This window comes from Erinaceus europaeus, chromosome 4, assembly GCF_950295315.1.
Source record: "Erinaceus europaeus chromosome 4, mEriEur2.1, whole genome shotgun sequence".
NCBI classification, from domain to species: domain Eukaryota; kingdom Metazoa; phylum Chordata; class Mammalia; order Eulipotyphla; family Erinaceidae; genus Erinaceus; species Erinaceus europaeus.
Window position 1 is genome coordinate 88,141,640 of NC_080165.1, and position 23,435 is coordinate 88,165,074.

General features: G+C 36.5%; 1 protein-coding gene across 1 annotated transcript in view; it reads right to left on the minus strand.

Annotated features, from left to right (window-relative positions):
* HCRTR2 (hypocretin receptor 2) overlaps positions 1 to 23,435 on the minus strand; it is a 130,554-nt gene that overhangs the window by 37,062 nt on the left and 70,057 nt on the right. The window contains exons 2-3 of the mRNA XM_007516496.3: positions 7,810 to 7,988; positions 5,475 to 5,718 (exon numbers count right to left, since the gene is read on the minus strand). Coding sequence (XP_007516558.1) covers positions 5,475 to 5,718; positions 7,810 to 7,988 — 423 coding nt within the window. The remainder of the gene's footprint in view (positions 1 to 5,474; positions 5,719 to 7,809; positions 7,989 to 23,435) is intronic.

Sequence of the window (23,435 nt, forward strand, 5' to 3'; positions counted from 1 at the left end):
ATACAGATTGTATCTGCACAAATGTGTCTTTTTAAGCATTCATTTGTAATTGAGAGGGGAGAGGGAGATAGAGGAAATGAGAGATTAGTCAACAACTTGTTTGGCTTTGTATATGCTAACTCTTTTTTCAGCCATGAGGTTCCAGATGCTAGGATGATGACAACCAGACTTCCCTGGACAGACAACCCCATCACTGTGTCCTGGAGCTCCAATTCCCCAGAGCTCCACCCTACTAGGGAAAGAGAGAGGCAGGCTGGTAGTATGGATCAACCATTCAACGCCCATGTTCAGCGGGGAAGCAATTAAAGAATCCAGACCTTCCACCTTCTGCATCCCACAATGACCTTGGGTCTATACTCCCAGAGGGCTAAAGAATAGGAAAGCTATCAGGGTAGGGGATGGGATACAGAGTTCTGGTGGTGGGAATTGTGTGGAGATTTACCCCTCTTAGTTTATGGTTTTGTCAGTGTTTCCTTTTTATAAATAATATATATTACTAGTAAAAAAAAGGAAAAGAAAAAAAAGAGAAAATGAGAGACTCCTGCAGCACTGCTACATCACTCATGAAGTTGTCCTGATGCAGTTGGTGACCTTGAACACAGTAACATGTGCTTAACTGGATTTGCCACCTCCTGGCCCCAAGTGTGTCCTTTTTAGAGAATTCTGAATAAATTAACATAACTGAATCTGAATTGTGGAATAATTGTATAGGGTATGGTTTATAGTAGAGTTGTTGATTCATGGTATAATTTCTCATTTGCCTGTAAACAGATGTTTTCAAAACACTCTGACTTCCAAATTAGGTCCTTTTTTTTTACCATCATATAACAGGGCCCCAATACCTTCCTTTCATTCCTTATCTGAAAACTAGATAATATTGCTTAGCATTAAAAAAAAATAAATGTCGTTAAAGTGGAGAGTAGGACTAGAAAGCTAGATCAGGGTAGAAAGTAGCTCCCAAACTTGAAGAAAATATGTAAATACAATTAACTATTTATCATATCCATCTGACCTAGGGCCCATATCTATTCATATTTAGCACAGGAGCCTGTATAACCTCTAAGCCCCTCTCATTCTGTGTTTACAGTCCATAGTCACAGCTGGGAACGTTCTAGGTTGCACTCATTTCAGGACCAGTTTTCTTTGATTGGCAGAGAAGGATGACCCAGCCTCCCTTCAGGGAATAGGGCAATCTTTACCATTGGTAGTTCATAATCAGGGTATGGTCCTGAGGAAGCACACAAGAGGGCTTATGATGAAGTTCCTGATGGAAGTGAGTAGTGATGTAGGAGAGAGGGATCTATTAGAGATCTAAGCCCATTGAGTTTATGGGGGAACCCAAGAATTTCCCGACTAGGGCCCCAAGTGATGGGGTGGCCTGGAAATGACCAACAAGACTATCATTAGGTGAGCCAGTCTCTTGTCAATTCCAACTTTGTAATCCCTTTTCACCTGACAAGCTTAGGCTTTCTTCCAGTTGTTAATGCACTGAGTGTCATTTTTTGTATTCAAATTGGTATCAGGTTTATGGGGTCTGCCCTCAAGTTAGGGAGGAAATACACCTAGGATTTTTATGGCTTCTATACTAACCTTGAGTTTTATTGTATTTACTTGTTTGGTGATTCTAATAGGGATTGTCATAGAGTCAGTAATTGTTATTTAATTGACAAATATTGTTATGCCAGCATATCTCTTGGCCAACTGTATACAGTGTTTGTTCTAAAGATTATCAGGGGGTAATAATGATGCTGATGATGCCAAAAGAGGTTAAGATATGTATCTTACTTTCTTCTTATTTTAGTTTTTAAATTTACTTATGGGGGGTAATGATTTACAGTCAACTGTAAAATACAACAGTTTGTACATGGACAACATCCCAGTTTTTCACATAACAATTCAACCGCCACTATGTTGCCTCTGCCATCATGCTCTAGGACCTAAATATTCCCCCCTACCCTTTTACTTTGATGCAGTACACCAACTATTACTTTTCTGTGTGTAGTTGAGTAGGTAAAGTGATTGAGGGAAGTAAAGTAGGAGAGGAGAGTGTCTACGCCTAAGTAATAAATATTTGATTAAAAATTATGTTGGCTTCTTTAGGTATTTCTACTAGATTGCTGAGCTAAATAGTTTTAAATCTAATTACAGAGAACTGTTAAGCACTTTTGTTTTCAGGTATATAGTTGCCCTTAACTTATGGGTATGTGTATGCATGTAACCAGTCCCCTAGGTCCTACCCTGTATCTAGGATCTGTAATTTTCCTAGAGAAAGTACCATCTGAAGTGGAACTAGGTAGTCTCATGTGTTTGGAAGGTGTTACCAGATTATTGGGGTTGGAAGGTTGACATCTGCCACTTGTCATCTCTGGATACAATCCAAAGCAAAAAGGTAGTGTCAGCATGATGTGGCATGGTGACACTGTTTGTACTGATTTACTTAAGATCAGCAGAAGCAGGACAACAGGGTAAAGTATCATGAGGAGAGGCATCAATAAATATAAGCAAAGTACCAGAAGTTCCAGGACTGGGAGAAATAACAGACTTTAAAGAGAATGTGGAGGTTCCTTGTAGTCTTGGGGTTTAAAACAGGCAATAGATTATTATTATTATGACCAAGTTAGTTTGGAGCTTGTTTTTCTTCAAAAATCCCATGACTGGGATTTGCCTTACTATATGTATAATACTGTAAGTTAATAAGAGTACAATTTCACATGCTCCTACCACCCAAGGACTATTCCCCACCCTGACCTCTAGACATTAAACCTAAAAGTCCCCCTTGTCCCAGAGTCCTTTACTTGTTACCAATAGTCCATTACTTGGTTGCACTTGGATGCAGTATTGCAATACTACATTTTGTTTCTGCTTTCTCTTTTTATTTCTCAACTTCTAGCTATGAGTGAGATCATCCCATACTCATCATTCTTTTTCTGGATTATCTCACTTAGTGTAATTTCTTGAAGCTCCATCCAAGATAAATTGAAGACTGTGATCTCATCATTTTTAGTAGCTGAATAGTATTCAATTGTGTATATATACCCCAAATTTCCCAGCCACTCACCTATTGTTAGGCACCTAGGTTGTTTTCAGGTCTTGGCTATTACAAACTGCCACAATTTGTGTATATTTGTACGTATATATTTTTGAATGGATGTGTTTGGTTCCTTAGGATATATCCCCAGCAGAGGAATTGCAGGGTCATAAGGAAGGTCCATTTCCAGCCTTCTGAGAGTTCTCCAGACTGTTTTCCATAGGGGCTGGACCAATATACATTCCCACCAGCAATGCAGGAGGGCTCCTTAGCCCCCACAGCTTCTCCAGTATTTGTTATTATCATTTCTGATGTATGATATTCTCACTGGGGTGGTGGTATCTATTGTTGTCTTTATTTGTATTTATCTAACAATCAGTGAGTTGGAGCACTTTTTCATATGTCTGTTGGTATTTTGGACCTCTTCTTTTGCAAATATTCTGTCTATATCCTCTCATCATTCTTAGATGGGATCATTTCTTTCTTTTTTTAACTTTTTATTATTTATTTATTTCCCCTTTTTTGTTGCCCTTTTTATTGTTGTTGTTATTGATGTCATCGTTGTTAGGACAGAGAGAAATGGAGAGAGGAGGGGAAGACAGAGGGGGGAGAGAAGAATAGACACCTGCAGACTGGCTTCACTGCCTGTGAAGCGACTCCCCTGCAGGTGGGGAATTGGGGGCTCGAACCCGGATCCTTAGGCTGGTCCTTGTACTTTGCGCTACATGCGTTTAACCTGCTGTGCTACCACCCAACTCCCGGGATCATTTGTTTCTTTGTTTCTGAGTTTGGTGAATTTTTTAAAATATATTTTGCTTATTAACCTCATGTCTAATGTAAAGATTTTCTCCAATTCTCTAAGGAGTCCTTTCATTTAGGTAGTGGTTTCTTTTGCTATGCAGAAGCTTTTCAATTTGATATGGTCCCATAAGTTTATTTTTGGTTTTGTCTTCCTTGCAATTGGTTTTGTATCATTGAAGATTCTTATAAAATTTAAATGGAAAAAGAGTCCTGCCAATATTTTTCTCTAAGCATTTGATGTTTTCTGGTTATCATCTAAGTCCTTGATCCATTTGGAATTTATTATCATTAAGTGGCTAAATGTAGTGGTTCAGTTTCATTCTTTTGCACGTTTCAACCCACTTTTACAACACTATTTGTTGGAGAAACTCTCCTCTTTCTGCTTAATAGTTTGAGCCCCCTGTTAAAAATTAGATGTCCATAGGTGTGGGAACTCTCAATTCTATTCCACTGGTCATTGTGTCTACTTTTGTTCAGTACAAGACAGATTTGGTTACAATGGCCTTATGATATACTTTGAGGTCTGAGAGTGTGATGCCTCCAATGCTGTTCTTTCTTCTAAAGATTTTTTTGTTGATTCTAGGGTTTTGTTTTTTTTTCTGGTTACAGATAAAATTTTGTAACTTTTGGTCCATTCTCCTAAAAAATGTTGGGTGTAACTTTGATTGGAATGCATTAAATTCGTATATGGCTCTGGGCAGAATATTGATTTTGATTGATGTTAATTCTCACAATCCATGAACATGGAATATCTTACCACTTCTCTGTATCTTTTTCCATTTCCTTGACTAGTGACTCATAGTTTTCAGTATGCAAGTCTTTCATTTCTTTTATTAGGTATATTCCTAGACATTTTATTGTTTATGTTGCAATAGTAATGAGCCTGATCTATGGATTTCTTCTTCTAACAGTGATTGCATAAAGGAACACCAGTAACTTTTGTGTCTTAATTTTGTAGCCTGACACATTACTATATTGCCTGGTAATTCCCTGCTGGATTCTTTAGGGTTTTCTATATATACTATCATATCATCTATAAATAGTGATAGTTTGACTTCTTCTCTTCCAATCTGTGTCCCTTTAATTCATAGCTCTTGCCTGATTGTTATGGCAAGAAGTTCCAACACTATATTAAATAGTAATGGTGATAGTGGGCAACCCTGTGTAGTAAATGGTCTAAGTGGGAATGCTTACAGTTTCTCACCACTGTGTATAATGTTGGCTGTAGTTTTCTGTACACAGACTCTACTAGGTTAAGAAATTTTCCATCTTTTCTTATTTTTTGTAGCATTTTGATCATGAAAGAATGTTGGATTTTGTCAAAGGCTTTCTTTGCATTTACTGGTATAGTCCTGTGGTTTTTGGTTTTTCTTTTATTAATGTGGTGGATCACATTTAATGATTTATGTATATTGAAGCAACCTTATATATTGCACAGTGTTTAAAAGAATCCAGATTGGCTGACTTTTTTCTTTGAAACTATTTAGGTACCTTGTCTTCAAGTTTTTTTGTTTGTTTGCTAAAAGAAAAAAATGCATTAACAAATATCTATAAAATAATGACCAGCTTTACAAGGACTATACATTCAGATTTTCAGTTTGCAATTGTAATATAAACATCACTGTGTAAGTTCTAGTGTACTTACCACTCCAATGTTCCTCACAAACTGTGAAGAGAATTGTTTTATTGACTATGTCAGGAACCATAGCTTTGCGCTCCATAACAATGGCTTGAGGAATCATTATAATGCAGGAGACAATCCAAATGATGACAATGCTCTTGCGGGCCCGTTTGGCTGTGCTCTTAAACATCAGAGGGTGACATATTGCATACCATCTATCCAAGGCAATGCAGCTCAGTGTGAGGACAGATACAGATACTGACACTGTCTAGAGAGGGGGAATAGCAAAACATAATACCAGGGAAGCATCAGGTGCTAAATGGATCGACCAGTTATACCTATAACCAGGTTGCCCTCATATTTTAATGCAGATGATTTCTAATAAATAACAGATATATAAAGTACTAGAAATGTACTAGGAAAAATGTACTAGCTTCCTTTAAACAGGAAAAATATGCAAGTAAAATATAATTTGTTCAACATTAAATAATTGTTATTTTAAAGATTTATTTGCTTATTGATGAGAATGAGAAGAGAGAGAGAGAACTAGAGGATTACTCTGGAATACATATCACCAGGAATCAAACTGAAGAATTTATGCTTTTGAATTCAATGCTTTATCCATTGTACCACCTCCCAGGATGCAATGCCAAACATTACATTTTATTCTGAGAGGTTAACGTTTTACAGTATAGTTGTTGGTACATGGGTAGCATTTCCCATCTCACTAATATAGTTGTCTACAAAACACTCTGAATCTTAGCTTAAGTCCTTTTCCATCATTATGCATCGGGACTTGAAAGTCCACCACTCAACCCTTTCCCTGTCTTCCTTTTCCAGGGATTTTTGCTTGGTTTCAATACCTCCAACCAGTCAACGTTTTACTTTATGTTTCTCTTTTCTGTTCCCAAAGATAACTGTGTATACTCATGTTCACAACAGCACAATTTGTAATAGCCCAAACTTGGGAGCAACCTAGGTGCCCAACAATGGGTAAGTAGCTGAGAATAATATACTATATATACACAATAAAATAATACTCAGCTATTAAAAATGATGAAATTACTTTCTTTTTTAAAATTTATTTATTCCCTATTGTTTCCCTTGTTGTTTTATTGTTGTAGTTATTATTGTTGTTGTCGTTGTTGGATAGGACAGAGAGAAATGGAGAAAGGAGGGGAAGACAGAGAGGTGGAGAGAAAGATAGACACCTGCAGACCTGCTTCACCGCCTGTGAAGCGACTCCCCTGCAGGTGGGGAGCCGGGGTTCGAACCGGGATCCTTATGCCGGTCCTTGTGCTTTGCGCCACATGCGCTTAACCCGCTGCGCTACAGCCCGACTCCTGAAATTACTTTCTTTACCTCATCCTGAATAGAGCTTGAAGGAATTGTGTTAAGTGAGATAAGCCAGAAAGAGAAGAATGAATATGGAATGATCTCACTTAAAAAACAAGAACAGATTTTATAGTTTATAAAATTATATCCTTTGAATAAACACTACTGCTATTTTTGAGTGATCATTTCTATATGTCATAAAATGTTTCTATTATAAGGAACAACATATCTTTAAAAGGAAAAAAAAGTTCACCTGTAGATAGTAGCATTTTTAATTACCATATAGTAATTTGATTGCAATAGCATTTAATCAGTATTTTTGAATTATCAGTTTCTCATTTTATATTTTCAAGTAACAAAGTCTTTTTTCCATCAGTTTATTTTCAAAATGGTGTCCCCAAAGAAACACAGGAGTTATGTTAGAAGAAAATTCTCTGTGAGGATAGCCTTACCAGAGTTGCCTTGTATTAGCAACTTGTCTCTAAAAATCAAATAGCCTCAGTCCAGATTTCTTTGTAACTAATAATACCTCAAATTTTTTGAATTGGAAATTTAATACTTAATAAACATGTTAAGCATGCTTACTACATATATGATAATTTTATATGAATATGTTAATATATTCTATACTTCACTAGCCATTGATTCTACTACTCTCAAAATCTTCTCATTACAAGAGGCCTCATTGTCTTTTATATTCTTTTTATTACAGATGACTTCTTTCTTACCTTCTCCCCCACTGATAGCTGTTATCTTATATATGACATAGTACTCATATATCAATGACCACAGTGTAAAGCATTAACCCCCTCAAAACAAAATTGGTAGAGCAGTACTGCAGGCATCTCTCTCTCTCTCCCACTCCCTCTCACTCACCCATTTCTCTCTGTCTTTAACATAAAAGAAAAACAAGAAAAGAAGTGGACACTGGGAACAATGGAGTCATCATGTAGGCACCAAGCCTCAGCAATAACCCTAGTGTCAACATAAAAAAAGAAAAGAAAGGAAAGGAAAGAAAAGTTACCTGTAAATAAGGGACCACTTTGCAGAGGGCCTCTCCAAAGAACCAAGTCTCAGTGATATCCACAACCAAGGTTGCTGGAAGGCAGGTGATGGTTACAAGCACATCAGCCAGAGAAAGGTTGACTATGAAGTAGTTGGTTACAGTTCTCATATGATGGTTCTTCCAAACTGCTACACAAACTAATTTGGAAAGAGAGAGGAAAAGATATTGCTGTTGACTGCATAAGTTCCCCAACATTCATATCATAAGACCTAGCACTGAAGAGTCAGGAATATAGTTCACATGGGAGGGTGACTGCACTGCAAAGAGTATCAACACTGTACTGGGAAAGGCTTCAGTGTTTTGGTATCTTTCCCTACCTGCCTCTTTTAAAATCTTTCTATCTAAAAAGTTGACAAGAATGATGAAGCCCAATGACAACAACAACAAAAACCAATTTGACACTCAAAGTAATGGTATTGGAAGATAGCTATTTGGGATGTGATATGGTCATGAAGTCAAAGTTCTCATAAGTATGGTTACTAAAATCAATAGTGGATCCTAGAGAAATTATCTGCCTCTTTCACCATATAGTCCAGGAAGTTCTCAAAGATATTAAGCCTACTAGCATCTTTATTGTGAACTTTTCAGTTTCTAGTACTGTGAAAAATAAATTTATCTTGTACGTAAACCACCCAGTCTTTGGCACTACATTGAGTAACCTGAACAGAGTAATGCAGTCAGTGACTGAACAAAGAGAGAAGGTATTGGTAAGAATATAGTGGTAAGAAAGACACTATTCCTATACAGTTGACAAGTCAGTAAAGATAAAAGGAATACAATTTGGGGCTGTATTTTTTATTTTTCTTTTTTTGTATATTTATTTATTTATTGGAAAGAGCCAGTCAGAAATCAAGAAGGGAGTGATAGAGAGGGAGAAAAACAGACACCTGCAACACTGCTTCACCACTTGCAAGGCTTTCCCCATGCAGGTGAGGATCAGAGGCTCTTAACTGCATACTTGTGCATTATAATACTTGCACTCAACCAGGTGTGCCACTACCCAGCCCCTGAGGATTGTATTTTCATTGCACTAGTCACTCTATGTGAATGCTGACCACATGCTTAAAGCAAGATCATTTATCTTGGAAGGCATTTCTCAGTGTTATCTAATTTATCACATTTTATTTGAATTTGAATTACAATTTTCAGAAGTTAAGGAATAATCTTTGATTCATATTTCTATTTTCACAGGGTTATGCATTAACTAGATACTCCAGAAATATTTGTTGAATTGAAATAAATTAGGAGTTAGCTATTTTCAGTGATCTATGATGATTAACTCATCCAAGATGTTTACAGTTATTGGTTTCTAAACTTTTCACTTGAAACTCTTACTAGATGAAGTAACTTAAAGATAATTATTTAGTCCCTATCACTGCCAGATACTTGGTTATATATTTCATATACTTAAGATTGCTTGATCTCAATGACATTCTCAAAGAAGACATCATTATACATTTTATACATATAGTAATTGAAATATGGAGAATTTGGTATTTAAGGATGAATGGCTCATAAAACAGAAATACAAGTACAGTTTGGATTGAATGCCAAATGAAGAACTTGTCTTTTCTCTACACCTCTCTCTCTCTGTGTATATGTGTTTGCATTGTAGCAAAACATATATAAATATTAAGAAATCATATTTTCTCTGTTATACTTGATGGTCCTTAAATATCACCTCAGGTGAAATTTACTCTTTATACTTTGACATCTGAGTCTTCCTCATTGCTTTTCAGTTTATCCCTATGTTTAAATGCTGTGCTGTCTTGTTCATTGCTCTTTAGAGGATGGACATAAAGTTTCTCCGTAGTTCTCTGTCTTCCCCATATCTGCTGTACCCAAAGGTTATATATAATCACTGAATTCTGAATTATATAGGTGTTCCTACTTCAATTCATACCTTTTGTGGATTTGATTCATTAAAAGAGAACTGAACTCACCCAGAATATCACTAGCTTCTCAGAGCTGCAGCTATGTACCTAAATGATGCAGGGATTAGTGAACTCATATAGTAAAGAAATAAAAGTATGATTTATTAAATTTAAGTCACTGAATGAAGGTTTATTTTTAATAAGAATATACAATTTATTAAAATCTGCATATACTGAGAATGTTTTTTTAATTTTCATTTAAAGGAAATGGAAATATTGACAAGACTAGGATAAACGGGGTACATTTCCACACAATTCACACCACTAGAACTTAGTATACAACTCCTTCCCTTGATATCTTTCCTATTTTTTATTACCCTGGGAGTATGGACCCAGGATCATTATGGGATGCAGAAGGTGGGAGGTCTGGTTTTTGTAATTGTTTCCCCACTGAACATGGGCATATGGTCAATTCATATTCCCAGTCTGTCTTTCTCTTTCCTGAGTGGGGTAGAGCTCTGGGGATGTGGAGCTCTAGGACACATTGGTGGGATTGTCTGCCCAGGGAAGTCAGATTTGTACCATGGTAGCATCTGGAAGCTGGTGGCTGAAAAAGAGTTAAGATAGAAAGCAGAAAAAATTGTTGACTAATCATGAACCTAAAGGCAAGAATATTGCAGATGAAGATTTAGGTTCTCCATTATGGAAAAACCTAGTAGGTCTATTTAAGGTATATTCCAAGGGGCCCATGACTTTATTGGTTTTTGCCTAAGGCTGACATCTAATATGCAGTTTGACCTAGTTTATTGTCTGGGGAGATAGTGTCATAGTTGGGAAAAGGACTAGAAAGCTGGATCAGGGAAGAGAGTAGCCAAAAAACCAAATGACCCCATCCAAAAATGGGCAGAGGATATGAACAAGACATTCACTTCAGAGAAGATCCAAAAGGCTAACAAACATATGAAAAACTGCTCCAGGTAGCTGATTGTCAGAGAAATGCAAATTAAGACAACACTGAGATACCTCCTCACTCCTGTAAGAATGGCATACATAAAAAAGGACAGCAGCAACAAATGCTGGAGAGGCTGTGGGGACAGAGGAACCCTTTTGCACTGTTGGTGTGAATGTAAATTGGTCCAACCTCTCTGGAGAACTCTCACAAGGCTAGACATAGACGTTCTATATGACCCAGTAATTACTCTCCTGGGGAAATACCCCAAGGATCTCATAATGCCCAACCGGAAAGATATGCGTACATCTATCTTCATAGCAGCACAATTCATAATAGCTAAAATCTGGAAGGAACCCAGGTGCCCAACAGCAGATGAGTGGCTGAGAAAGCTGTGGTACATATACACAATGGAATACTACACAGCTATTAAGAACAATGAACCCACCTTCTCTGACCCATCTTGGAAAAAGCTAGAAGGAAAGAGCTAGAAGTCAGCTAAGCCAGAAAGATAAAGATGAGTATGGGATGTCCCCACTCATCAACAGAAGTTGAGAAAGAAGAACAGAAACTAAAAAACTAAAAGCAGGATCTGATTAAATTGAGAGCAGGGCACCAAAGTAAAAACCTTGTGGTGAAGGGGAGGGTGGCCATTGGGCTTCCTGGAGTGGTGGGGGGGTTCGGGGGGTGGGGGTGGTTGATTTGGATGGGAACAGTCTTTTGGTGGTGGGAATGGTGTTTATGTACACTCCTATTAAAGTGTAGACATATAAACCACTATTTAATTAATATGAGAGGGGAAAATTGATCATATGTCTAGAACTTAAGAAATAGAAAGACAAGGCAAAAACAAGGTGAAATTTGTTTATAACTTCTTAAAACACAGATGGAGTCTTTTTAATACATAGGCTGTCTTTGATATGTTGACTCACTCAAAAGCCTAGACCAGGGAGAACAAAAGCAACTGGCAGCACAGCTATATACAAGATGCTGGGTATTATATCCCAAACCCTAACAAAGGGACTTTTCAAAGTTAACCCAATTACCAAATAATGTGATGATAACAATAACTATCCATTGTCTTCTTGAACCCTAAGACAGCAGGAACCTCACATCCCCACTATAGAGCCTATATTTCCCCCAATCCTGGAACCTTAGGGTGGGGTGCACTTTTCTGCATGCTTCTCTCCATTCAAATTAAATATTATTGTATCCCAATTAATGCAATGAGTGCCACTCCAGCATGCTTCACTTCAGACTGTGTCCAGAGACTTCAGGTATGGAATGACAACCCTTCAGCTTCATCACTCCTTTCATACTATTCTCTAATTCCATTCCAGGTGGTCCACTCTCCAATAAAGTCCCCAAACCTAGATATAGTCTAGGTCTCCTGAGAGCATATGTTCACATGTGCCCATGAACTAGGGAAAAATATATACCTGAAAGCAGAAGTACACAAGAGCCTGAAGGGAATACCCCCCAACACTTCATCTGCACTATTCCAGTCTTTAGGTCCATGGTTGTTTAACAGGTTTTTTGGCTTTGTATGTTAATTCTCTTTTCAGCCACCAGGTTCCAGATGCCAGCATGATGCCGACCAGACTTCCCTGGACAGACAACCCTACCAATGTGTCCTGCAGCTCTGCTTTCCCAGAGACCTACCCTTCTAGAGAAAGAGAGAGGCAGACGGGAGTATGGATCAACCAGTCAATGCCCATGTTCAGCGGGGAAGCAATTACAGAAGCCAGACCTTCCACCTGCAACCCACAATGACCCTGGGTTCATACTCCCAGAGGGATAGAGAATGGGAAAGCTATCAGGGGAGGGGATGGGATATGGAGATCTGGTGGGGGAATTGTGTGGAACTGTATCCCTGTTATCCTATGGTTTTGTTAATGTCTCCTTTCTTAAATAATAATAAAAAAAAGCATTTCTGACTTGAAAACTATACTGAATTCTTTTTCCCTCCCAGAATGTCACAACTACTCTCTCCCTCTCCCTCTCCCTCCCTCTCTCCCTCCCTCTCTTTCTCTCTCTCTCTCTCTCTGAGTTGACAAAAATATCACCACAACTTATTCTAATTAACTTGGCAAAAATGTCACACTGCAGATAGTCAACAAATGGTTCAAACAGCTCATCTTTGGATATGACTCTGCTTAATGACATGGAACTGTATACTTAAAAACAGATTTTATAAATGTCAGAAATGTTGCTCAGTAAGTAAATGCTTGCTTTGCAGCCCTGAAGCTCCATTCTTTATCTTCAGTACCACATATGCCGCAGCAACACTCTGCTCTCTAATTCATTCATAAATATATAAAATCCTTTTTAAAGCTGAATAAATAGTAAATTTTGAATTATTTACATATTGTAAAAATTGAGAAAGGATTTGCCCGATGAAAGAGGATAGAAAATAAAATAATGGAATGAATAATGATATCCTTCAAATATGTAAACACAGAATGAAAATATCAGGGCACAATGTTAACATATTTGTAAAGTAAAAAACAAATTATCTAGTGAAATAAAATTATTTTAAAATAGTTTTTTCAATACATTAATGGCAGTAATAAAGAGTAATTTGTTATTTTTATAGATAATATATTTATTATTTGTAAAACTAAAGTAATATTTGTACTAGGTTGTGCTATTATATAATCTATTATTTTAATAAAATGTACAAATTGTTGGCTATTAACTATACCTGTATTTCTTTACACATCTAAGATTACTAACTCTTGATTGCTGTTTGTTATGTCATACACATACAAAATGATAACTATGTCAACTTTTAAAAATATATTGTAGTTCCATAGTTTGCCACTAAGTGTCAGTGAAAGCCTTTGAATGTGCTTATTTTTATTGCTTCAGGGATGAATTTTAAATGATAAAATAGTTGGAGCTCAGCAGTGTTGCAAACAGTAAAGCACACATGGTATCATGGATACAGACCCTGGTTGGGACCAGGTGGCGTACCTGGTTAAGTGTACACATTGCAGTGTGCAAGGACCCAGGTTCAAGCTCCTGCTCCCTACCTGCAGTGGGAAAGTTTCATTAGTGGTGAAATAGGGCTGCAAGTGTCTCTCTGTCTTTCCCCCCCTCTATCTCACCCTCCCTTCTCAGTCTCTCTCTATCTCTGTTTAATACATAAGTAAATAAATATATATATTTTTAAAAGACCCTGGCTCAAGTCCCTGGTTCCCACCTGCGGGGGAGAAGCTTCACAAGCAATGGAGCAAGCTGCAAGTGTCTCTCTTTCTCTTTTCTCTCTCCTTCCTCTCCTCACACCTACCTGTTTCTATCATAATTAAAAATAAATAAAACTTAGAAAATAATAAAATTAAAATAAATTTAATATTATCTATATGTTTTTAATAAAAATATTAATTTTACACGGGATTTTCTAGAACAAAAAAGAAACTTTAAGAATAGTAAACTGGTGAACATATCAATTTAATATAAATAAATGTGTAAAGCTAAAATAAAATAATCTAAGTGGAAAATAATAAAAGCAAGTGAATACACCTGTAAGGATAGCCTATATTAATGTCTCTATGGGTTGCATTGGATCGACCTTCTCGTGGTGCATCCCATGAGTACCCATTCATTGAGGAAACTGAGGATCCTTCCTAGCTGACTGAATCCACATGGATCCCAGTCACTTTCAAAGCCAGCAATAAGCAGCTCCTGACAGCTTTGCTGTTGACTGGCTATGGAAGAAGGGCAAACTCTAGAAGAAGAAGAAGAATGTCTCTATAAAAAGTGATCTTGCAACCAGGTTACAGATGGAGCCATACAGAAAAATTACAGCGTGTATACTTAAGCAGAGAAACTATTAGTGTATTTATAAAATGGTAAACAAACTCTCTCTGTAGTTCTGAGAATTTTTTTCCTTCCTTTTACTGCATCCTGCCAATCTGGTATTGGCTCTCCTTTCTAATGTTGAATGTGCCTCCTTTTCTTCCTGTGCCAATATAACAATACACTTGGCTCAGATTCCCAGCCCATCCCCACATGCTGGCAAAATAACCTATAAATCTCTCTGTACTCAGTAAATGTGCTAGTCTTTTTTTTTTTTTTTTTTTTTTTTACAATTTTGACAGATTAGACAAGTTGAAAACATCTGTGGTGTGAAATGTGCCACCCAAAAGGTTGTCTAAAATTAATAGAAAGCAACTTTAAAAAAAGTCACTTTTTATACACTCTCATCAGTATATTTTAAATGGACATCAGCTGTTATTTCCTAAAGAAAAGCTAAAAAAAGAACCCCACTATTATTTGACAAACATGTTTCCCCTGGCACCTTCTTATTATGTTTATATTGGCAGGGATTTTCATGCTGACTAATGATGTCATTGGGGTGAATACCAATGAGGAACTGAGGAGAAGATAGACACTGTAATTAATAACTTGTCTGGGAAGGGATTTAAAAACAAAATTATCTTTACACACATAACAAATGTGCAGGAAGACATCCCATAGAATGATTTCACATGATGAAGCATAACAAAGATAATAAGACCTAAAAATTCATCGAAGAAGAATACAAAGAGGAAAATAAAAATCTAGCTTTGACTTATCATTTAACTGTGAAACACTTGATCCTTCTTGGGGAGAGTCAACTTTCTTTTTTAAAATATTTATTTATTTATTTCCCCTTTTGTTGCTCCTGTTGTTTTTTATTGTTGTTGTTGTTGATGTCATTGTTAGATAGGACAGAGAGAAATGGAGAAAGGAGGGGAAGGCAGAGATGAGGAGAGAAAGACAGACTCCTGCAGACCTGCTTCACCAACTGTGAATCGACCCCCTGCAGGTGAGGAGCTGGGGCTCGAATGGGGATCCTTATGCAGGTCCTTGTGCTTTGAGCCACCTGCACTTAACCTGCTGTGCTACCACCAGACTCCTGAGAGTCAACTTTCTAAGGATCACAACCTCTATACAAAGTTAACAGAGATCTAAATCCTATAGAGAACTGAATTGTAGGAAAGATTAGGACAGAAGATAATGTTTTAGCATCTGAGTTATATTAAAGGATACATTTTATATTTGTAATTTCACTCCAATGGAATATTTTCTGGGTAAAAAAAATCAGCTATATGTTTGCTTGTGTCTTTTCACTCTATGAGTAAATCACTATAAGTTATTTTTCAATACAGACTATCAGAACTGCATCATGGATATCTGGTTACTTTTTATCTCATGATATTTGACTGTTTGATTTCTGTTTACTGGTTGAAATGAAGTTATTTTTTAAAAAAATTTATTATTTTTATTTATTGGATAGAGACAACCAGAAGTCGAGAGGGAAGGGGGTGGTAGAAGGGGGAGAGACAGAGAGACATCTGCCAACACCACATCACTACTTGCAAACCTCTACCCCTGCAGTCAAGGAACAGACTCGAACCCAGGTCCCTGTACACTGCAATATATGTGCTCAACAAGGTGTGCCACCACCCACCCACCCCCACTCCACTACTCTTTATGTTTTCCCTTTGTATGCTATGTCCATGTGCTTGATAAAATGTGTGCTTTCTGAATGAGATGTCTCTGGCCTCCCTGCTGCCCATATTTCACCCTCCCTCCTTCCCTCCCTTCCTTCCTTCCTTCCTTCCTTCCTTCCTTCCTTCCTTCCTTCCTTCCTTCCTACCTTCCTACCTTCCTACCTTCCCTCCTTTCTACTTCTCTTTCTTTCTTTCTTTCTTTCTTTCTTTCTTTCTTTCTTTCTTTCTTTCTTTCTTTCTTTCTTTCGAGGTTGGGAGAGTAAATGTGCACTCTGGGAAACAGCATAATGGTTATGCAGAACTTAATTTTTTTGACTACTCCTAAAAGCTATCCCTCCTTTGCCCTGTCCATATGTGTGTGTGTGTGTGTATTCATGATTCTTTCCTTTTCCTTCTATAATTTTTCCTTCTTTGTTATTACCAAGCTCACAATTGAAATTATGACTTCTAGGAGACTAATATCCAAGGCATCATAAGCAATTCTTAAATTTCTGTTGCTTCCAGGAAGGATTTATAACTATGTGTCTTTTTCCCCCTCATTTTCTAGATGTTCTATATTTATTTAACACTCAACTCCTAAGTCAAAAAATAAATTAAGGCATATGGACATTGTCTTACAGATTTATAGATTTTGGCAAATCACTGAAACAAGGAAGTGAAAAAATTCTATTACTATTTTTCTCGTTTGTCTGTTTGGTGTTTTGTTTTGTTTTCTAGAGGTCTGTGCTCATGAACAACATACTCTATCTTCCACCTAAGGAATATGGGTCTTGAAATTGGGGCAGCTTAGAATATTCCTACTCATGACCACAGAATATGAGCTCAGATATATGGGAACGCAGAGGTCACATAGGCTCCTAAACTGAATATGGACCCCAGATCAGATTAAATTGATGGGGTTTACAGTCAACAATACTTATACACCTTTCCCATATTTGGGAACTACTCATTTCCCTGAAGCAGTGTTCTGGTCTTTTTCTCAGCCATGACATCATCTCCCCAGACAATAACTTGGATCCACCCGCATATCAGATGTCAGGCTCCGGGGGGTGGGGGGGTGGGGGGACTACATCAAATTGAAAAGCTTCTGCACAGCCAAATAAACTATCACACAAACAAAGAGAACCCTCACAGAATGGAGAAGATCTTCACATGACATACATCAGACAAGAGACGAATAACCAAAATACACAAAGAGCTCAGCAAACTTAGCATCAAAAAAGCAAATGACCCCATCCACAAAACAGAAATTGACAGTGTTTGGTGTATTGCAACACAGCAAAGGACACTGAAGGGTCACATGGGGGTGGTGCTTTCAGGTCCTATGATGGAGGAGGACCTAGGCTGGAGGACAGAGTGTTTTGCAGAAAACTGATTAACTCTCCACATGTACCAACAAGTATACTTACTGTTTACTGTAAAGTATTAATCCCACCAATAAAAAAAAATTAGAAAGAAAAGTTGGATAAGATAGAAACAATATTTTAATACAAATGAATAGACATGACAAAAATAAAACAAAAAGTAAAATAGCAGACTTAACAAAAATCCCATGTACCAGTAATCATGTAAATATAAAATATATTCTGAGTAAAAGATGATCAGATAGGTTTATAACAAAGTTCAATTTATTCCCCACTTGCAGGGGGAAAGCTATGCAAGTGGTGAAGCCATGCTGCAAGTGTCTTTTATTATCTCTCCCTCTCTATCTCCCCCTACCCTCTCAATTTCTGGATGTCTCTATCCAATAAATAAAGATTAAAAAATTCTATTTACATCAGATATAAGTTGCTACTTAATAAGAAACGCATATTGAATAAAAGAATTTGAAAATGCCATATGTGGCATTTATGAAAAGAGCATAATTTCTTTTTTTCTTTTTCCTTTTTTTTTTTTTTTGTTTTATTAGGGTAGTGATGATTTTCAGGATAGCTATTGTCACATAGCTATAATTTTTTATCTTCCCATGATAAATGTCTGCATACCACTTCCACCACCAACTTCCTGTTTTTCTCTATTGTGTAACCAAGACCCTCTCTATTTACTTTTGCCCCCAGTCATTGGCCATGTTGTAACAGATCACACCTAGTCAAAATTTCACCTTGTTTTTGCCTTGTCTTTCTAGTTCTTAAGTTCTTCCTGTCTTTCTCCATTGTGTAACCAGGACCCTCTCTATTGCCTTTTGCCCCCAGTCAATGGCCATGTTGTAACAGATCACACCTAGTCAAAATTTCACCTTGTTTATGCCTTGTCTTTCTAGTTCTTAAGTTCTTCCTGTCTTTCTCCATTGTGTAACCAGGACCCTCTCTATTGCCTTTTGCCCCCAGTCAATGGCCATGTTGTAACAGATCACACCTAGTCAAAATTTCACCTTGTTTTTGCCTTGTCTTTCTAGTTCTTAAGTTCTTCCTGTCTTTCTCCATTGTGTAACCAGGACCCTCTCTATTGCCTTTTGCCCCCAGTCAATGGCCATGTTGTAACAGATCACACCTAGTCAAAATTTCACCTTGTTTTTGCCTTGTCTTTCTAGTTCTTAAGTTCTTCCTTTCTTTCTCCATTGTGTAACCAGGACCGTCTCTATTGCCTTTTGCCCCCAGTCAATGGCCATGTTGTAACAGATCACACCTAGTCAAAATTTCACCTTGTTTTTGCCTTGTCTTTCTAGTTCTTAAGTTCTTCCTGTCTTTCTCCATTGTGTAACCAGGACCCTCTCTATTGCCTTTTGCCCCCAGTCAATGGCCATGTTGTAACAGATCACACCTAGTCAAAATTTCACCTTGTTTTTGCCTTGTCTTTCTAGTTCTTAAGTTCTATCTATAATTGAGATATTTCTAACTTACTCATTTAACATGATTCTTTTTAAAGTTTTACTATTTTTCCCAAGGGCTTTAAAAATAATTGTGAATAATATTGGTTTACAAAGCTATAAGATGGCAGGATATATGGTTCTACATCACACCCACCACCAAAGTTCTGTGCCCATACTCTCTCAGTTATAACCACCATAGTTCTCATAAAGTCTTAAAATGATACTTTTGAAGAAGCTTCATTATGCAAATGGTGTTAAACAAAGGTTTTATTTCTGCATCAAACTGTAAGTAAACATCAACTTGAGGTCAACTGTAGAAATAAAGGAAAACTTATTTATTATTATTATGACTTTATGAAAGAAAAGTATTTCTTGAGTAGATCTCCTCAAATATATTAAAGATTAAGGATACATGTGATAAATTAAATATCTTGAAATAAGATACATCAAAAGAATGTAAAATACATGTCACAGAACAAAACAATATTCCTAATGAATTTATTTGAAATGGTCACTTTGCAAGACTGTTTCTTATATTTAGTAAACCTTGCTGTTGTTTGAATTACCACAGTTGTAGAAAATGTACAAGTCATAAATATATGCCAACAAAATGTTCATGCCATTGTCAATACTGTTACTATCAAGGAAAAAAAAAAAAAGAAAAAACAAAAAAATGACCAGCATTCCAAAACCTTTCTTATTTCTTCTTCCTTTTTTATTTCAGTTTTTATTAATGATTTTATAGTGGCTCACAAGATCATAAAATTGCATGGGTATATCCTATACTATACTCAATACCAAAGTTGGATCCCCTCCACACCCAAATTATAATCATTGTAGTTTTCATAAAGACTTTGAGATGGTGTTCACATTAGCTACTTTTTTTTCTTTTTTTTTGCAATTAAGTATGGTTTCATTCTCTATATTCCACACAAGAGAGAAGCTATCTTTGATTTCCCTTTTCACTGCACTAAGCAAAGTCAATTCCAGTTCTACCCATTGTGTGCCAAAGGACACAACACATGCATCTGATAGCAGTGGGGAATCTTTTATTTTCCAGGGGGCAGAAGGATATTTGTAAAATCACTTTCAGGCCATAAAAATTTTTTTCAACTTAAAGTAAGTGCTTATTGAAGTATAAGGCCCACTTGTGGTTGTCTTGGCAGGGCCCAGCCAAAATGATTTTGAAGCCGGATATTTTACCTTGATGCTCTCACATTTCTTGTCCACCCACTAACATAAATTTTATATATAAAAGGAAGTCTAAAATTTGCCTGTTCCTCCCTTTTATCTAAATGGAATAAAAATGTGTCATTTTGTGTGTGACTTTTACCTACTATTACATGTGCCTTATAATATTCTGATGCATGACCGGATTACCAATTATCTACCACTGATGCAAATTTTGGTAGGTTCTAGCTCAGGGCTATTGTAAACAAGGTTGTTATTAAAATTCTTTGACATGCCATGTCTTTTTTTTTGAACACAATGTACTTATTATTTCTGATATATATCTAAGACAGGGGTTGCTATATCAAATATAGATTTGATCCCTAGTTTTCATTTGTACCAGTAAATAGAGTTTTATATCTTGGTTTTTAATCTTTTTTTTAATGTTAGTCTTTTCAGTCAAGTTTAATATTTATTTACTTAATTTCACATATATTTTATAAGTCTACATGGTATTTGGTCATGGAAAAGAGCATTGTTCTCCAGGATTAACCTCCCCTCTCTCAATTTTGCTCTGTCCTAGCCCATAAAAAGGAAAAAATGGCCACCAAGAGTAGTGGATTTGTTATGTGGTACTAAGTTCCAGTGATAACCCTGGAGGCAAAAATAATAAATAAATAAGGAACAATTTAACGAATACATTAAAATGTAATTTTTTTCAAAATATAGACTTTTCTGTAAATGTAAATGAAATGCCTATTTTCTGGTTAAACCTGGACTTTTATCGAAAACTCACTCTAATTGCTCTATTTCTCTCACCTCTCCCTGTAGTACTTTGTCAGTCTTCATATTTTTAGCATCTAATATAGTCCATCTTCCCTTCATTTGAATGTTATTTTACAGAACCAATCTTTTTTTTTTTCACTTTTCTATGACAAGAGCCTCTAAATATAGGAGAAAATCAAATAACTGGTCTCTGAGTGACTGCTTTCATATATGGACTTGATTCCGTTTTATACTATAGAGAAAAAATAATTCAATGTAGGTAGATCATAGTACATGATTTTCCTTGGACACTTTATATAATTCTACTCACATAAATTCCTGCAATGATGTTTGAGAATATCTTAGGTGAAAAATGAAAACGGGGGTCGGGTGGTAGCGGGTTAAGCACACGTGGCACAAAGCACAGAGACCAGCATAAGGATCCAGGTTTCAGCCCCTGGCTCCCAGCCTACAGGGTAGTCGCTTCACAAGTGGTGGAGCAGTTCTGCAGGTGTCTTTCTCTCTCCGCCCGCCCATCTTCCCCTCCTCTCTCCATTTCTCTCTGTCCTATCCAACAACAACGATGTCAATAACAACAACAATAATAACTACAACAGTAAAACAACAAGGGCAACAAAAGGGAATAAATAAAAAATAAAAACAAAATGAACTTTTGATAACAGGACACCACATGTACTAGGCAGGGAAAATAGCATAATGGTTATGCTAAGAGTCTCATGCCTCAAACTTTTGTTTGTTTGTTTGTTTTCTTTATCTGGAAAGACAGTTTATTCTGTATTTAATTATTTTTTTAAATTTATAGTTCAATGCCCCTGTACCACCATAAGCCAGAGCTGAACACTGTTCTGGTAAAAACAAACAAACAAGAAACTGGACCTGGAGTCTGAAGAAAACCTTTTTTTTTCATTTTTATTTTTTCTCCAGAGCACTGCTCAGCTCTGGATTATGGTGGTGTGGGGCACTGAACCTAGGATTTTAGAGCTTCAGGCATGAGTGCCTTTTTGCATAACCATTGTGCTATCTACTCCAGTCCAGAAAAATATTTTCTATTGGGGATTAGGCACATTATAATATGAAATGTTATATATTTTCTGAAAACATATGGATCTATTTTGTAATAGTTTATTTTAGTTAATATAAATAGACTGTGTTAGTTAACTCGGAATTATGTTTTGGTTATTTTATGATTTTTTTTCCAGGATAGTCAATGAAGCTGGAAAAGATTCTACAATGTTCCTTTTAAAAATAGCTTTATTAATTTTGTAAGATGCAGCATGGTTTTTTTACATTTCTTGAAATTATAAGACACTCAGTTCTTCAAATCACTGCAAGGAATGGTATAAAAATATTGTTTTCCAGAAGAAAAGGTAAAAGGAGAACTGACTTTTGAAATAATACATGGGGCCAGATGGTGGCAGACCTTGTTATGCTTAAGGACCTGTGTTCAAGCCCTTGTCCCCACTTGCAGAGGAAGAGTTTCAGGTATTTCTCTTTTTCTGTCTCTACCATCCCCTTCCTTCTCAAATTCTCTGTTTCTACCTAAATAAAAATACTAAAGAAATAAAATAATCCACTAATATTACACATTCCTTTCCAAACAATTATAAGCTTTATGTAGGTAAAATCCATACACCTATATGATGCTAAAAGTCTAATTCAAATTCCAGTTTCAATTTAATCTTGGGCAAGCTATTTGTGGTTAATACTTGGCATGGTATGGATATCATAGGATTGTTTTAATAGACATAAAATATTTGACACAGAACTAAGCTTGAGTAAATCATAGTTATCCACTAAAAATAACAGAAACTGCTTACCACACAGAAACCTGAATATTTCGTAAGTTATCTGTTTCTGTATTCATCTTCTAACACAAAGATTGTTGGTATGGGCCAGGTGGTGGTTCACCTGGTTAAGCACACACATTACACTGCACAAGGACCTAGGTTCAAGCCCCTGGTCCTCACTTGCAAGGGGAAAGCTTGACGAGTGGTGAATCAGGGCTGCAGGTGTCTCTATGTCTCTCTCTCCCTCATTATTTCTTCCCTTTCAGTTTATCTCTGTCTTTATCCAATAATAAATGAATAAAAATAATATTAAAAATACTGTTGTAATGGCTAATAAAGAATATTCAGCATTCGAATCTTTAGTAGTTAAATCTTGGCTTGCAAATTATTATCAATAAGCATTTTTTAGTTTTAGGGCTTACATTGAACTAAGAGAAAATGTTAACCTTTTGGACAGCATATCAGAGAAAGTGAGAGTTTGTAGGAAAAAAATTCAGTTTAATATAGTGAAGAAAAAAAAATGCCCACCTGATGTTATTGCTATTTATGCAATAGCAATAGCTTAAATAGTCACAGCTGCTCAAAATATCTATTCCATGGATTTAGTTAGAACTCCCAAGGAAATGGGGATCATGTGGTGCATTTTGATGAGAGAATATATAAAAATTGTATTAATTAATTGCCTATTTGACTAAGTAATATTCATAC